The following is a 16,588-nucleotide window of genomic DNA, read 5'->3' as shown; positions in this document are numbered from 1 at the left end:
ACATTACTTAAGATTCATATTCAAATTTAGTTCCAGTGGTGAACTGGTTCTGTCAGATTTATAAGACAGTCAGGTCTGCCATAGCCAAAACATCAGATCTTATTTATTTTAATTTTGTTTGCTATGGCCCACTGTCTTGTTTTCATTTGATAAATTGAAAGGTTATAGATGGAAAAGATGAAAAGAGCATCCATGCATTTAAAACTAACATTATTTGATTTAGTTTAACATTAGAGTGGGGTTGTCTTTCAGATTCTTGACAAACTCCCATGAAACCAGATTGACATGATTCAGTTATGATTATCACGTATCCTGCATCAAACATTTGCCATCCTTAACAACATTCAACATCTATTGGCAGATATGCATCCACATTTAAAGAACAGTAACTAAAAGCAACAAATAAATAAACTGACAACAAACAAACAGGAACACATCTATAGAGTCCCTAGTTTTACATTATTTAAGCAGGTTACACTTGACTCTTGCATAGAGTGCTTTGATAGGGGCTTTTTTGTTTTTAAATCAGTAGTCGCTTTACTCATCAAAACTGATTTTTTACTTGAATGTGTGATAACAAGAGCAGAGTGTAACCCTGTTTTTTGAAGGCTCTAGGCTAGTGCTCTGCATTTCTCTCAGCACCACAAAAATGCTTTTAGTCGGGTTTCGGTGTTTTCTCAATCATTCAAGAGTAGTTACTATTTAAGTGTTCAGTACATATTATGTTTGTTGAAAAGGGTTTAAGGTAACAATTAACCATGTCAGGCTGTGGACTCACCCATCTGTCTCACTATGCTTTGCATTTTGTTTCATTTCAGTATGCTGCTTAACCTAATGGTGCAGTCAATCCACATCAGTTAATTCCAAGACTGGGCACTTACATGGCTCGCTCAATTCAGTATTAAAAAATTTCACATCAGGGCAAAAAAACTATCAAGCTTACCCATACTTTCTTTTCATTTTCCTCCCTCTGTTCAGAGGCCACACTGCCAGGTTACAAATCAGTGGCTGAAATAGTTTGGATACTTTAGTGAAACCAGCGAAACCTGTAAGGCTCAGAGCTTGGGGAAGCTTTTTAGACAGATTAATAGGCAGGGCAGGCACTCCGGTGAGAGTGGTGAATCCTGGCTGTATAGACCTGTGTGTGAGCACCTCCCTGTGTGTGTGGCGAACTGGCTGGCTGGCTCAGCAGTGCCACCGAGTGGTACCTGTGTTCTCCAGCAGAGTCTTTGGGGTGTTGGGCCTGTTAATGATTTCCACCAGCTGGTGCAGCACCATGGCAATGTAAGGCTGCATTTCAGGCCCTGTGGGTACAGGAAGAAACCGTTTATAAAAAAAGCTACATGCCTGATCACTTTTGTGAGTGTGTATTTCAATATTGTGAACAGTGTCTTATAAGTGAGGCACTCACCCATTTGTATAGATATTTCTCCGATTGCCCATGTTGCATTGTTGCACACTGATATTAGCTCTGGGTTTAAATTAGTACCCAGAATGGGCATAAAATCAGCTAGAAGAAGGAAAGCGAGCACACTTAGGAAGTGACAATGAACGGATTGTCAAACAGTGCTTCACCAGAGTCAGCTGTGCCATACATACCAACACATGGCTTGACATGCTGGAAGCAAGCCTTCGTCAGATCCCCAAGCAGAGCAAAGGAACTCTGACGCACCTCTGGCATTTTATCCTGAACAGATGGACCAAGAGCACCAAGGTTCAGTGATGCCAGAGAGCCTGTGTGTATGTTGAATAATTTCAAGCGTTCACAGTTCTCACCTGCATGCACTGGTACATGAGAGTCAGGATGTTGCTGCGAGCAACCAGCTGCTCAATGTTGCCTCCCAAACCCTCGGCCAGTCCACTAAGGAGATCTAAAGCCACGATCATGAAGTCCTTGTCAGGGGCCTCGTACTGGTCCGGTTGAGACTGATGAAGCTAAAAAAAAAAGAGTAGCAAGAAAAGTCAAATCAAATGTAACATAAAGAACAGATTTCACAACTGAAACAAAGTGGGTTGGCCAGGACAAAGAAATTATATATTCTATATTTATTAATTATATTGAGTAATTAAGTAAAAAGAAAATGCAGAGAGAGAGCATTGGGCACTCACTGAACTGTTGACTGAATTCAAAGGACTTTGGTGTAGGAACATGGGGGTAGTCCAGGAGTTCTATGTCTTCATTTTGTATACACAGCAAAGTGTAGAGTCGTTTTGTGCGTGTGTGTGTGTGTGTGAGAGAGAGTACTGTATGATTTGATGGCCTTAATGACTCACCATGGCCTGAGCAAGGGTCTTCTGGACTAGGTTGACACAGCGCTGGTATACAGGCTCACAGTAGGGCAGGAAGCCACTCTGCAGGGCAGTGGCTACAGATGACAGGCACTGGGGAAGGCAAATGGGATGCATACGGTTTCAGACTCGCACTAAGCCACTGCAAACTTCTGAGACTGATAACAATACTTCAGCAACTTACTTCTAGCAAAGGGAAGAGATCCTTGTCTTCATCCTTGAGTTGGTTCCATTTCTGGATTAGCGGGGGCATCAACATCTGGATGTATTCCTGACAATAACATAGAACACTTAAAGTCATTACACTTTGCAACCATGCATAACTGAAGCTGTCCGTTTAAAGGGAAAATAATCAAATTGTTAGGTATGTGATGAGACTGACAAAAAGTAGGTTGAATTGAATCGGCAATCGCTGATGGACGGAATCCACTGCGATTGCCAGTTTAGCTGCCGATGCTGTACCCCCTCGGTGAAGGAATCGTCAATCACCAATGCTATGATTGGTCAATTGGATGATGCTGTTGTATAAACGATGACGCAAGCCTAATAGAAAGTATTAGTATTTGTGCATTTATAAGCTTGTGAAACCTATAGGCTGCATATGTACCTCAGGTAAAAAGGACACAGCATGAGTTGTCACAAGTGTGCCTCTACAAACACAGACTGCAAGTCTTTTCCAAATTATGTCCGAACAGCAAATACATTTTTCCCATACAGATTTCTACTGTTCTACCAACATATTGGTGTTTATTCTAAATGACGGGCTGCAGATGAGCTTTCTACTTGTACATGCTCACCTAACCTACCAGTCCTTATCACCATGCTTATCTGTGTATTACAAATCCAATGTATGGTAGAAAGACACAACATAAAGTACCAACAAGGCCAAAATAGTTGAATGGTGTTACATCCTATAAGACCCCAACAAAGAACAATTTGTACCATGCTGGAACTGTCAGATGCAGACAATTAAAGCTCTCATAAATGTGAGGGGGAACCTAAGTGGCTGCAGAGTACAAATATTTCCCTAAAACACATTAAACTGAATAACTATCACTATTTAAGTTGTGAGAGCCTGACTGTCCTTAAGCATGACTCCTGGAGGAGTAGCATGCCAAACCCACCTATGGGCCTGCTTTTATAGCTTGGGAGCAACCTTTCCACCTTTGCTGCAACTCCCTCCAACCCCCCCGCCAAATTCCCAATAAGTCTGATAATGATGGTTATATGATAAACATAACACCCAGCAGTGTCTTCATCAGCCAGATAATCAGTGGAATCGTATTTTCTTTAGAGGTGAACGGATCGACTGCTGAGAGTGCACAGGTCTCTTCCTGACTCACTTTGCCAACACTAGCACAGCTAGCCTGGGGACAACTGCTCCTGTGAGTCATAGCTAATTAGCACAGCAAATGCTTCTGGGGTGCCATTCCTAGGCATTCATGAGTGTTAGAGTGCCATACAAATATGGCCACGGAGGGCAGGGCATTCCTTGATGTTTATTTGCCCTTAAGACATGTAAAAATGCTTCCATTATAATTTCAGAGGGTATACTTACCATAACTAGCACTGCATATGCAAAATCAGGGATAAGGAGTTAGTAGAATCTGCTATTAATTTCATAACCAAGTTCATGAGTAAACATACCGGTTTATTGAGATGGTGACCCACGGAGTCTGCAAGTGTTCCTATGGCATCGTAGAGAATAAGTAGATTTTTGTGCTGATACTTGCTGAAAGCAAACACCAGTGTGTCCAGAATGTATGCCAGGTAGGGCACAAGCTCTGTACACGCCTCCTCCTCCAAAGTGGCAAAGGCACTGGTGGAGAGAGATTAAGATGAGAGGGAAGTGAGTACTGCACAGGAAGCAGTGTGTGACTGAAAACTCTTACCATCACATCTCAATACCCCTAGGAAAAAATGTCTGTGTGTGAGTGTGTGTAGGTGTGTGTGTGAGTGAGGGGGGCGGGGTGAGAGTACCCTAATGTAGTACAGCGTTCCCATTCTGACCTTAACGTAAAATTGCACAGCTTTTTAAGGACTTTCCATGAACAAGTCAGAGTACTTCCTCGACCTTCAAATGTTATTTCTTCTCTGTTTGGTGGTGTTGTTTTCCAGAGCTCTCTGAAAATCTGTAAAGAAGTGAACAATCTGCTTCCACTACAATTGGGCATACTGCAGAGAGGTGGCCTAACAGTGTATAAAAACTCCATCTGTGTGAAGCAAACTGAATAATGGTACATCTCTGGTACAAATCTGTGATTTTCCCGGATAATTCATCAAACTCGTATCTTTCCCTGGCCAGAATGCACCTCAAAAATTATATTCCAGATATTCCATGACGAGTGGAAACCGTGGCAGCAACATGTGAAAAAGCCCTTAAATGTACAGGATTGGTAATCAGTGACAAGCCAATAAACCAAATATGGCTCTCACCTGCACGCAGCCTCCTGCACACGTTTGTTGCTGTCCAGAATGCGTTTAAGCAGCTCTGTCATGAGGGGTTTCAGGTGGATATCCGGGGGCTGGCTGACAACCCAGTGGGCATAGCGGCTAAGGGTCCAGCAGGTGATGGAACGCACCAGGGCCTTCTTGTCTGACAGACACTGGATGAGATGGGGAATAAGCTCGGGCAGGTAAGGGATCATGCCCTGCATGCAGCCTGGGGGATTGGGAAAAGAGCCGCGTCTCAAATTTCAAGCCAACATTTCTTGGGGGAGAGTACTTCCAGTAATTACCCCACAACCACCACTTTCTTTCCTTTTTCCACTGCCACAGGTCTTACCCTCAGCGATAGCTCCCAGAACCAGGATGCCGGACTCCTTAATTACCCACTCCGGATGGAAAAGGAGCTCTTTGAGTAGAGGCAGAATGTGCAGCAACAGGTCATCCCTGAACACGTTGGCCAGCACATCCAACGCTGCGGCTGAACACTTACCTAACATGTGGAAAGAGAGACATACATACAAACAAACACACACACATGTACAGACAGACGTAACAAGTACAGCGCACACAAACATAGGGTACCTCATTTACCAAACAATGTTCACTCTCTAGCTCCAAGGAGTCAGACTGTAGAGAGATAGGAGTATGGCAACAAAAGTAGGAGCCGGAAGGAGCAGATTAAGGGGAGAAGCTTGTGAATAAAGGAATTGAACTCACGTAGGTTCCAGTCAGAGATAGTGTCATCATCATCCAGTTCGTCATCGTCATCGTCTTCCTCATCCTCAATCCCATCTCCCTCATGCTGCTGGGCAACTGTGCGCGAGCGATGAAAGCGTGGTCTGATGTCTTGCTCGTTGTCAGGGATGGCCTCATCTTCTTCAATGTCACCCTGATGGCATATATAAAAATATTAGGGTTTGTCAAAATTAATGCATTTACATGTCCTCCATTTGACGGCCTTAGCACGTTATTCAAAAAATGAACACAAATTTTAAGCAAAGTTGCGCTTTGAGCCACTTTTGGCCCTTGACCCCATACAATGTCACACTTGATAACCCAATTTCCCCTCGGTGATCAACAAAGTATTTCTAATTCTGATTCAGTGGATGCTTCCAGCACCAAGATTGCGAATACCAATAACAGACAAAATGACAAGACAACCTGTGGCCCGCTGAATGGAAAGTTTTCTATCCAGAAGATTGCCAATGGATCTCTGGACAGAAATAAAATCATATGTACATACTCCATCACTGAAATGTTGTTCTTCTGGCGCACAAGTTCTAAATATCAGCTAAATGACAAACATTTTTGGTTAACCGATTTTCATGCTTCCAATTTTTGTACCAGTAAATTATTACTAGCAGTGGTGCTGTCAACCCATAGTTGTGGATTGTGTAAGAGGCAAATCTGTCAACACAGCAGAACTAAGCGCTAAATGGATTTCCATGGACTGTCGGCCCATCACCTTTGTTAAAGACAGCGGGTTGAAAAACATGAGATTACATCGGGGAATCCATCATATAAAGCCCCCTGAAGAGCAACAGTTGTTTCCAAAGTGCACTATACAACAGTGGAAGGGTAAGCAAGTAAGTCATTTTATACAGTTTAAATATGTGATGAATCCTAAATACACTGTAATTAATGTGATTAAAAAAAAAAAAGTTTAGAATGTGAACTGCGAAAGATTTTTTTTTTTTTTTTTTATTTAACCCATTTCAGTTCCTCCACTGCTAAACTGCACTGCATGTGCAAGTAAATCCCAGTCAGTTCAGTCCGATTGGGATCAGTTATATTGTTCTTCTCAAACTGAGACATTTCTGCAGAGTGAGATCAGCACAGTTTGACAACACTGGGCTAGTGCTATTAAAGGATAATCATTATGCATGTGCATGTTGTCAGACCTACCTTCCAGCGATTCATTGAACTACTTGTCTATCACTGAAGGAAGTGTGGAGGGAAAACATTTGTACCATGTGTAACCACAGAACAGCTGCTCGTGGCATGACACTTTACTATAAATTTAAAGTTCAGTTTGTAATGTCTTTAAATGATGTGTCATTGTCAAACTGGCTGTTACAGAGTTTTATATTTACCATCAACAAATGAGACCAAGATCAAGATGCTTGGTAGCCTCTATCTCATGCCAGTGTTATTTCTGGTATTTCTCAAAATTAAAGCCAGATTTCCCATAACCCCAGGTGCTTCCTGACTTACGATGCCTTTTGGTCAACAGTTTCCTCATTACTGGAGAGGATGAACATGTCGAAAGCAATTTTTTGCAGAACAATACCATTTCTATGGTAAAGCGCCTTTGTGTGATGTGTGACAATAATAACTGAGAATATTTTATTGAAAGGATAGCCCCTTAAGAGAACCATCATATTTTTGAGGGGGTACTTGAACATATGCAAAAATAAGTACACATCAGCAATGAAATAATGTGCCTTATAATGTAATATTGTGCCCGCAAAGTCCAATCAGATTTTGTGATGCTAGACAAGCAGCTTTAAAAAGGGGGGTGTGACAAAAAAAAAAAGATATTTCCTAGTTTTGACAAGTATTTTGCAGTCTGGAATGTTAAATAATGGTAAAAGATGGTGCTCCGCAACAAAAAAAGAAAAGGCAAATCAGATTTGGCCCCAGATGTTTTTGTTACAACTGGGCCTCATCAACAATAAACTATTCATGTATGATCTCCAATCTGCAAAAGCCTCCCCATGCTTTAACAGCCCTGTGGGGCGGCAGTTAATGCCAGGGAGGAGAGCGGGGCCATTTATTATTACCAGCCAATGAGCAGACAATAGTTCATTAATAATAAATGATTGTCTCTGAAATGGCTTGTTAAGATTCTGGTTGCAAGAGGAGCCCTGGAAAAGAAAATATTTCCTCACAATTTTTTTTTTCTCCATTTAAATGCCAGTTATGTTTTTAGACAACAATGATGATGAAAATTCCAACCATTGACATGAATATTTCAAATGAGTTTGTACACCAAACACACACACACACACACACACACACACACACACACACAACTCAGCTGAGAAGCATGTCACCATGAGTCACAGGGCAATCCATCTCCCTTTCCAGTAGGTATGTCAATCAGGTGATATAGACTGACCTTGAGCAGAATAATGTCAATCTCAGAGTACTTCATCCCGTTCACAAGCACCGGAGTGAGCCTGAGCAGGAGACAGACGAGACGCATGAGAACGGAGGGCAAGGACAGGTCTGAGCCCATAAGCAATCACTCACTCCTTATTTCTGCTGCAGGCACAGATTAATGTGTCAGTGCAGTGGCAGCTGTTACAACTGAGGTCAACAGTCAGGGATCTTAATCTGCCACCCTGAGGTAAGGTGGAGGAGATGAGCATCCTGGGACAAGGTCTCCACTGACTTTCGGCCCATGTTGCTATAAATCAAAAGCTTTCAATTTCCAGACTGGAGTGTCATCTGTGTCCCTTATACATGTGTATTTATGTTCAGTGGGGGGGCTCTTACTGGGAGAGGTGTCCACACAGCACATCCTTACACACCGGCTGCTCTGCCAGAGTGAGCCAGAACTCACAGGCTTCCAGAGCCACGTTCTCATCTTGGTCCTGAGTCCTCTGCAGCATGTACTGAAGTCAAATTATGAGAAATATTAGCTTTGGTATTTGGCACACATTTTATTCACAAAAACAACGATTCAATCCAAAGGTAACTGCAAGCACTGCTGCAGCCAAACAGAAGTACAAGCACAGCTTCTGTCTGCAGGATTATCTGGAGCTAATCATAAAATCCAAAAAGCACAAATTCTTCCTCTATCTTTCCAGAGTTTTATTCCACCATTTAGCTCAGTCACACTCTCCCTATTACAGTGTTCCAGCCTCCTGTCCCCACATTCAACCATCTCAGGTGCAGTATCTCCTTATTACTTCCTCTGTGCAAGGCTTACCTCTATGATGTTGTGCATATGTGGCAGGAGACGGTCCATGCGGACCTCCAGCAGCATGACCAGAGCTCTGCACACATTCTTCCTCACCTCGGGCTCCTCGTCTGCCGCCAGCGCAAACAGGTTCTATGGGAGACAGGTTCAAATCAGACCAGGCTCCTAACTCTTACATGGATAGTGAGTGCATTAACAAACTGATCAGTTAGCAGACTGTGGATTAGTGATTGCCTGAGAAGAGTGCCACAATCTAAAATAGCCAGTTTAAGCTTCTCGATGAAACTACACAATGTTAAGGCAATACATTTTGGATACAGTTTATGCTCACGTTAATGTGATAAGTAGGGACAAGGAGTGACAGTGCTAATAAAAGGCCATATATTTAAAAAAAAAAAAAAAAAAAGATTCAATTGAGACTGTTAAATCATGATTTCATCATGTGCTAAGTATTTTGCCCAACTGAAGACACTTTTATTCACACACACAGATCCACACACCCAGGGCTACAATGACTTCTAGAGAAGTCACTGCTCATCTCCTGAGTTAAGTCATGTGTTCAGTAGCGTGGTAATGGCCCTCCAACCACAAAATATCCACATTTCTCACTCAGTTTCCATTTAATATGTGAAATGATTAGGTACATTTAATTGGGATAAAAAAGCCTGAATCTTGGTGTAAATGTTTGATACAAGTTGTGGCAAATGACATATTGTGATTGAAATAATTCAAATAATATATTTAAGTGCATTTTGTTTTCAGTTCGACAGGATTCATAGTTCTCCTCATGCTTCCAACAAAAATGCTCAAAACCACATCTGATGCCTGCATTTCTAGAATCACACCTATCAGTCATATGATTCTGTATTTTTTAATTACTACAAAAATATGTCACCAAAGCACAAGGCACATAAAGGTTTAAATTAGATCATATTTGCACGCTGTCAAAGAAAGAGATTTCTATGTTAAAAAAATCTTCTGTTTGGGTGTTCTTATTTGAAAATGTTACTCTACATGTTGTTCAGGGTTGGGTTGGTAGCTGCAGCCTCACTATGCAATTACCATCGTTTGGGTGGGTTATTTGGAGCCAACTCGACTCCTAATGAGCCAACTCCTACACTGCAAACAAATGAAAATGTTCCCTGCCACCTAAGAGACTGTGCTTGTGGCTTGGAGCAAATAGAGGATGAGCACTAGTAGCAAAGTGCTGAGACGTAAACCACAGACAGTTTCCTTGTTATCTGTTATCCTTGTTATCTGTGTTGAGTTTTTTTTTCTTGAGGGTTAAGTCAGGGGGTGTCATCCTGTTTTGTTTGTTGGAAGCTTTGAGACTGTAAACTGTGATTTGGGGCTCCATATAAACTTAAAGTTGACAGTCTCATTACAGTAGCTGCTGATTTCTGAGGCAGGGATGTGTAATGACCATCTGAGAGGCGAGGGTCATTGTTATACAGGATACATAAATACCCTGCAGAAGATGTGTGTATGTGTTTGAGTGCAAGTGTGTGTGTTCGGGTGTGTCCTCAAATCAAACTGCATTGAGACGCAAAGAGGCAGAGAAAAGGGTAAAGATTACAGTCCATTACTATTAGACTTGCCTCAATGAAGGGATCGATGTGCAGCATCAGAGCCTGAGTCCTGCTGATGATGAACTGATTGACGCAGGCGATGGCATGAGACCTGCAACATACACAGGACACTGAAGAACTACAGGAACATGTTTTCCTCACATGTCACAGACTATCAATGCAGCCTCTGTTTAAGTCTTCCCTCTGGCTCATCTGCCCTGAACTGCATTAAAACAGGCTGACGTTTAGACTTAAAATCTTTTTAGGTAAAAAAAAGAAAGAAAGAAAGAACAACACAGCATTCAAAAACTTCTAATACAACTTTCTACAGACATCAAAATATGCTTGCTGCATAAACATTACTTACTAGAGGCTAATCAGAAAATGAATTCCATAGATATGCTCTGAATTAGGGGAACTATCTGAGACACGCATGAAAAGACTTGCTCGGTCTTAGCCTAAGTGAACTGATTAGAGTGAATTAACCAACCACTAAGCACCTATTGTACTCCTGTCCGCCTGGAAGGGGCTTCCCTCCCTCTGTGGGTTTTTGGGGGGAATTTTTTTTATCCCACTATGAGAGTTTACAATGGGTCAGGGGGTGCCGCTCTATTTTCTGTAAACTGTGGGCCCATAAAGGTCTTTTGAGACTGTAACTGTGATTTAGGTCTCTAGATAAACATGAACTTGAAGGAAGGCCTCATAATTAAGGCACAAATTAAGTCATGTTTTAATTTTTATGAAACTAACAGTCTAATGTCAGATAATTGTTCTAACCACATCTATTTGTATCATATCTTTAACAAAGTGATTAAATATTTTCACCTCAATAATATGACAGACTGTTTTAGAAGAATGAACAGCATGACGCACTTGTATCACAATGTGGTGCTTCTGCCAAGGGCATGCTGTGGTAATAGATCTCATTTGAAACATAGGAGCCTCTTTAGAAAAGCAATATTCAGTGCAAATGTAATTCAGAGTTAACTTAATAGTCAATGGGAATAACATGTGGGGGAAAAACCTTACCTAATCTTGGGGCTGCTGTGCTTGAAAAACTGCAGAAACTTTGGGATCATGATGTTAAGAGGACGATCCAGCATGTCACTGTCCAGGATCTCAGCAGAGTCCTCACAGATCTTCTGCAGGGCCCCAAATGCTCCCTGATAAAAAAGGAAACAGTAGCAAAAAATTTAGTGATGAAGTGCCACCAAAAATATACCACAAAACCAGAAACATGTATAACTCTGCACCTGGCAATCACAGGAAATGTTAGCATCACTAACAAGTTAACTGTGCCCCCAGATAATAAAATTACTACTACTATTAATAACAATGTTAGCGATCCCTTGAAGGAAATGTCCCCCCTCCCCTACAGCAGTTCAGACTGCAGGGTCAGCTACAGACCAGCATCTGTGGAGATGGTAGAGATTTAATTTTTTGCTCAAGGACATTTCAGCAAGGATAATGCTTGGCAACACAGGGGCCTTGAACTCAGGCACTTTGAACGAAGAGCAATATGTCTTGCCTTCATCAATGGATGATTTTAAACATGAAATCAATAGAGGCCATTTAGGGTATCTTGTGCCAGTCTGTGCTCAGTGCTCAACTTGTTCATCCATGAACTTCAAGAGAATTCAAACAATTCTGCTCCAATGACCTTCAAACAGTTGGCAAACACTCTCTCCCACACACACACACACACACACACACACACACACACAAACACACACCGCTTTGGTGCATCCTTGTCTCAAGAGAGGTAGCTTAACTAGTTTCCTTATTGATAGGAACTTGCATGCTCACACTTGATATGCTGCAGATGTCAGTCTCCCTCACAAAAATGCAGTCTGAAGAGCAGATAGAAGAAAGAGCACAGCATTAACACGGAGGACGTCCGAAATGTGTTTCCATGGAAACCGTTCCCATGCCAGCATTCCTTTCAGATGACTTACAGACAGATACAGCATGGTTTCACAAGGTGTGGAAGAGCAAAAGGGAAGACACGGTACCAAGAGAACAAGAACGCATACATATTTGCAAAATTTTCATATTATATATTCATATTGTATTTATTGCTCCTAGCTAGGGCTGCACTAGCCTCACAATTTCCAGAGTCGGCTAAGTGTTGCCCTTTCAACACCACAAAATCATCAACACTCCCAATTCCTAGCAGTAGCAGTACATTGCAAGTATTCTATGTATTATGGATTTCATTTTGAGCTGGCATGGTTGAAATGAAAAACATGTTAGGAAAAAAAACTTAACCTGAGGACCAATCTCAACATCTTAACAGAATACAAAAAATGACTCATTTGTCCTGAGATGTCTCTGAATTTGAAGCTGTGCCATTTCATGTTAGGCTGCTCCAGCTAATTCTATAAGATACATGATAGCCATCATGAGAGATTACATTACACAGTTTGTGCATGAAAGGTGACTTTGCTGTTTTTCTGTGACTTTTTGTATGAATTAATATGCCTGGCACACCGAATTCGTGCTTGCTCAAGAGCCAAATGCAACAGATTGCCCTCCCACTTGTAAGTTAGTGGTAAACATGCTAAGCATCAATACTTTGCTTGCAGCAGATACACAAACACTGAGCAAAGAAGAATTCAGAATGAGAATTGCTGAACTTGAGGCTTTGAAATTCTTTTTTTTTTTTTTACTCATTACTCATTTATTCTTTAAACAAATCCATTTGTAGTTGGTGAAATCATGAAATCATACTGCAGAGAGAGCTGAGTGCTGTGCCACAGTTACTTTCAGTCTTAAACTATTACAAAAATAATACCTGCTGACATGTGTGTTATATTAAGTAGCAAATCCTTTAATTTTGCCATTTTCCAAAGTAGCCTACTTGAAATCTCATCAGAAAACACGGTTGGCCCATGTAACAAAGACACAGTTGGTGCAGCGAGTAACAAAAAAAGGAAAAAAGAAACACTCCGCTCCACTCCACCCTGCCTATGTGACATGTTGAGTCCATGTCTGGTGCATTTCCCCTGTTAGGCACAGTGAGCACCAAAATAAGCTAAGCAAATTCAATTGATTGCAGGCTTCCCCTACTATTCACTGTGATTAATTTTAACAGCCTTAGGCAAATTTGCATGTCGCCGGCTCCAGCAGGGAGAGGAAAGAGAAAAGTTTCAGCTTAAATCATATGACATGGCACCAGTAAACTACACACAGCATACATGCCTCTTACCAGAGGATCTCAAGGAGACAGAGAGGAAAAAGATCTAGCATTGCTGAGTCCAGCTTTTTCTAGAAAAGCCGTTCACCTGGGAGACAACTTTGTATTTCTCCCTTAGATACATTTTCATTTCATGTCAGCAGGAATGTTTGCATATCTAACAAATAATGTAATTTGGACAAACTGAAAAATCTGCAGATTTTCAGTTTTTCAGGAACATTCATCCTGAGTTAGTTGAAACAGGTGTATTTTTACATTTATAAAAAAGTGTAACTTTAAATTAAATGAAAATGTGAAAAAATAGAGTGTGCAGTTCTATCAAGCCATTTCTTGTTCAAGCATGTAAACCTCCTCCTCCAGATCAAACTGGACAATTAGGGAAAGGCCATAGGACATCTAAGAGAAGAGAGCAGACGACACCAGTGGCATCATGAGTTAGCAACACATGACAGCAGTATCCACGGCCAGCTCAGCATGGTGGATACACCCCCAAAAGGTCAGAATAAAGAATGTAAAACACCCCTAGCATGTCAGTTGGCTAGAGTTGGCTGATAGGTCAGCACTTGCTAACAACAAGCTAATGAGAGGACTTTTGTCAAACACCCCACTCTGCTGTTCAGGAACCAAACTGGACCAACAAATAGAGCCAAAAAGGGACAGCCGATACTAGTGGCTTCAAAATTTGATAATGTGTTTTTGTGTGTCCGTGTGTCAACGGATACCTGCGTATAAATAAGAGAATGACCTTTATGCACACTAGTGATGTTAGAGAGTCTAAAATGTGGTCCCCCCTCACAGTCCTGCTGTGAATGGTCATTAAATGCAAGAATGCAAGTAATGCAGATGACAGCAAGCCAGTGCAATGAGAGGCATGCATTTAAACAAATGCTTCCTTGAGGGTCCTCATCTGCAAATATGAACATTTATTCAAATAAGGCCAGAGATAGCAAGCATTAAACCACATGCGCCTTTGCCCTCCAGAGTGGTGTCAAACTTGACCCTTACAACAACATTGCAACCACTCTGCCATTGCCATTAATCAAACCAGTAAAACTGCTCTTAGGCAAACCTATATAAAGCAATCCGCCAATGCTCCAAGCATTTGGCATCTGATGCTGCTGCTCAGGTCTTTTTATAGAGCACACAGAGCTGGTACAGCATGGTGGTGAAGAGGTCTCCTCCAACAACTGCTGCTAATAAGCAACACATCACAATAGTACGTGACCTATGGTTGCACTGTCCTCTGTCGGCAAGTCACTTTATTGGGCCTATCTAAAGATGTCACAGCGTTCAAAGCTCAGGAGCCCAACATCCCCCTTCCCAACTACATTAATGTATTACAGCTCTGTGAGCGTATGTGCTGAACCAAGCTGTACACACACATAATGAGGGTAATGTAGTAATAGGCTGATGAGGATTATCTCCAAGCACAGATACAAACATACAGACAGATGAGGAGATATGGACTGATCAAAATGGACAAAGACCAGAATATCTGTTATCCGTATTCAAATATTTCGAAGCCCTCTTCCTTGCTGCGTAGCTTACAAGCGGCATATAGCTCCCAAAGCCTTCATGATCAGCCCTCCAAAATATTTCCAGAATTCATTTCCAAGTGATTCTGGCAAAAATGACATGGATTATTTACAAGTCCCTATGGCAAAAAAGTAATGCTTTCAAAAATTTGCTTGGCACAGTACACACATCAATTCTCTAGTACATTTACAGGGTCTCCAATGAACCAAGCATATTTATCCTAGTTTATGCCCATCTGTGCACCTTGGAACTCACTGTTGATTTTCTGGGTGAAAACTGCTTTTGCAAAAAAAAAAAAAAAAAAAAAAAAAAAAAAGCAACACTGCATCAGCAAAGTCATAAAGCCAAAACAAGAGGAAAAAGCAGCCTGCGAAAGCATCTGAACTATTCCCCCGCAGTCTGACGTACTCCCCTCCGGCTAATGCTTTCACAGATAATAAAGAAAGGAAAGAAAACAAAAGCCAAAGCAAAAAAGATTTTTTTTTCCCCACTCAAACACACAAATTAAGCCAGGTCAACACATCAGGTGACTGAGAATGATATTTTATTGAATTCATAATGTGACACAAAATCGATATGTGATAGGTCAAAGAGAATCCTAGGAAACTTAAGTGAGGTAAGCAGTATTTGATCTATATTGTGTTTTGACTCCAGATGGGATGGAGCAGAATGCAGGTTCATATGGGACATGGGATGTAAGACTAAGAGAGTCTAACAGCCACACTGAGTCCGTATGACAGAGCAAACTGGTTGTATGAGCTGTCTCTGTAAACAAGTGACTCAGTGACATCGTCATGTTTGCAGGCCTGTGTTCCTGGTAATGGAGCAATATTTGAGGGGATGGGAAGATGTTCACACCAGAAGAAAATCTTCCCAGAACAACCCGACTATGCAAACACTGGGCTTGCCTTACTTTACAGAGAACATATGACACAGACAATCTGGGACTGCTTTACAAAAGTGTTACTTAACTCCGCAATATTTTGGTAATGTGATCTTGTGATTAAAACCCTCCTTTGCTTTATCTGCTGGGGCTTGATGCCTTCACACTGTTTTAGGCTGCTGTAGCAAGTTACATGTGCAGTGTCAGCTTCAGAAAGTTAAACGTTTAGTAAATATGTTCCATAAACAAAATGAGGGCTCAGCAGATGAAAACGAATGTCTCTCTCCAAACAAAAAAAAAAAATGCATTTAATTTGATGGGGCTGAAAAATGTATTTTACAATGGTGAGCTGCCATAGTAGCGAGATCAAAAATGTCTCCCTCTTGAAAATGAATCCTAAAAATCTGCCAACCATATTAGTTGTTGCTGCTACGTATAACTTGAATGGTCAAAGCTCGTAACAGCATTAAGTCCAGTGTTGATTATTATCAAGTGAATTCACCATGTCTTCTCAGATAATATGAGCAAATAATCTCTAACTTGCATAAAACATAAAAATTACAGTGTACTAATCTACAACTGTGATGGACTGAGATGACCTGTCCAGCGTGTTTCCTGCCTTCCACTCAGTGCATGTTGGGAATCAAACAAATGTGATTTCTCTGATCACAGCTATCAGCCCAAAACGACTACATGACAACTAGGGATGTCACGAGAGCCAACATTTCGGCACCAACTTG

At 41.4% G+C, this 16,588-nt stretch overlaps 1 protein-coding gene across 1 annotated transcript in view; it reads right to left on the bottom strand.

Annotated features, from left to right (window-relative positions):
* The window catches only part of tnpo1 (transportin 1), a 34,782-nt gene that overhangs the window by 6,142 nt on the left and 12,052 nt on the right, over positions 1-16,588 (bottom strand). Inside the window, exons 6-20 of the mRNA XM_030064778.1 lie at positions 11,263-11,396; positions 10,264-10,345; positions 8,675-8,797; positions 8,239-8,357; positions 7,859-7,919; positions 5,455-5,626; positions 5,075-5,227; positions 4,726-4,951; positions 3,937-4,108; positions 2,474-2,560; positions 2,275-2,382; positions 1,777-1,935; positions 1,600-1,687; positions 1,412-1,510; positions 1,209-1,304 (exon numbers count right to left, since the gene is read on the bottom strand). Coding sequence (XP_029920638.1) covers positions 1,209-1,304; positions 1,412-1,510; positions 1,600-1,687; positions 1,777-1,935; positions 2,275-2,382; positions 2,474-2,560; positions 3,937-4,108; positions 4,726-4,951; positions 5,075-5,227; positions 5,455-5,626; positions 7,859-7,919; positions 8,239-8,357; positions 8,675-8,797; positions 10,264-10,345; positions 11,263-11,396 — 1,879 coding nt within the window. The remainder of the gene's footprint in view (positions 1-1,208; positions 1,305-1,411; positions 1,511-1,599; positions 1,688-1,776; positions 1,936-2,274; positions 2,383-2,473; positions 2,561-3,936; positions 4,109-4,725; positions 4,952-5,074; positions 5,228-5,454; positions 5,627-7,858; positions 7,920-8,238; positions 8,358-8,674; positions 8,798-10,263; positions 10,346-11,262; positions 11,397-16,588) is intronic.

The sequence above is a fragment of the Myripristis murdjan genome, chromosome 12, assembly GCF_902150065.1.
Source record: "Myripristis murdjan chromosome 12, fMyrMur1.1, whole genome shotgun sequence".
NCBI classification, from domain to species: Eukaryota; Metazoa; Chordata; class Actinopteri; order Holocentriformes; family Holocentridae; genus Myripristis; species Myripristis murdjan.
Note: the sequence above shows the minus strand (reverse complement) of the source record. Positions and strands in the feature narration are given on the sequence as shown.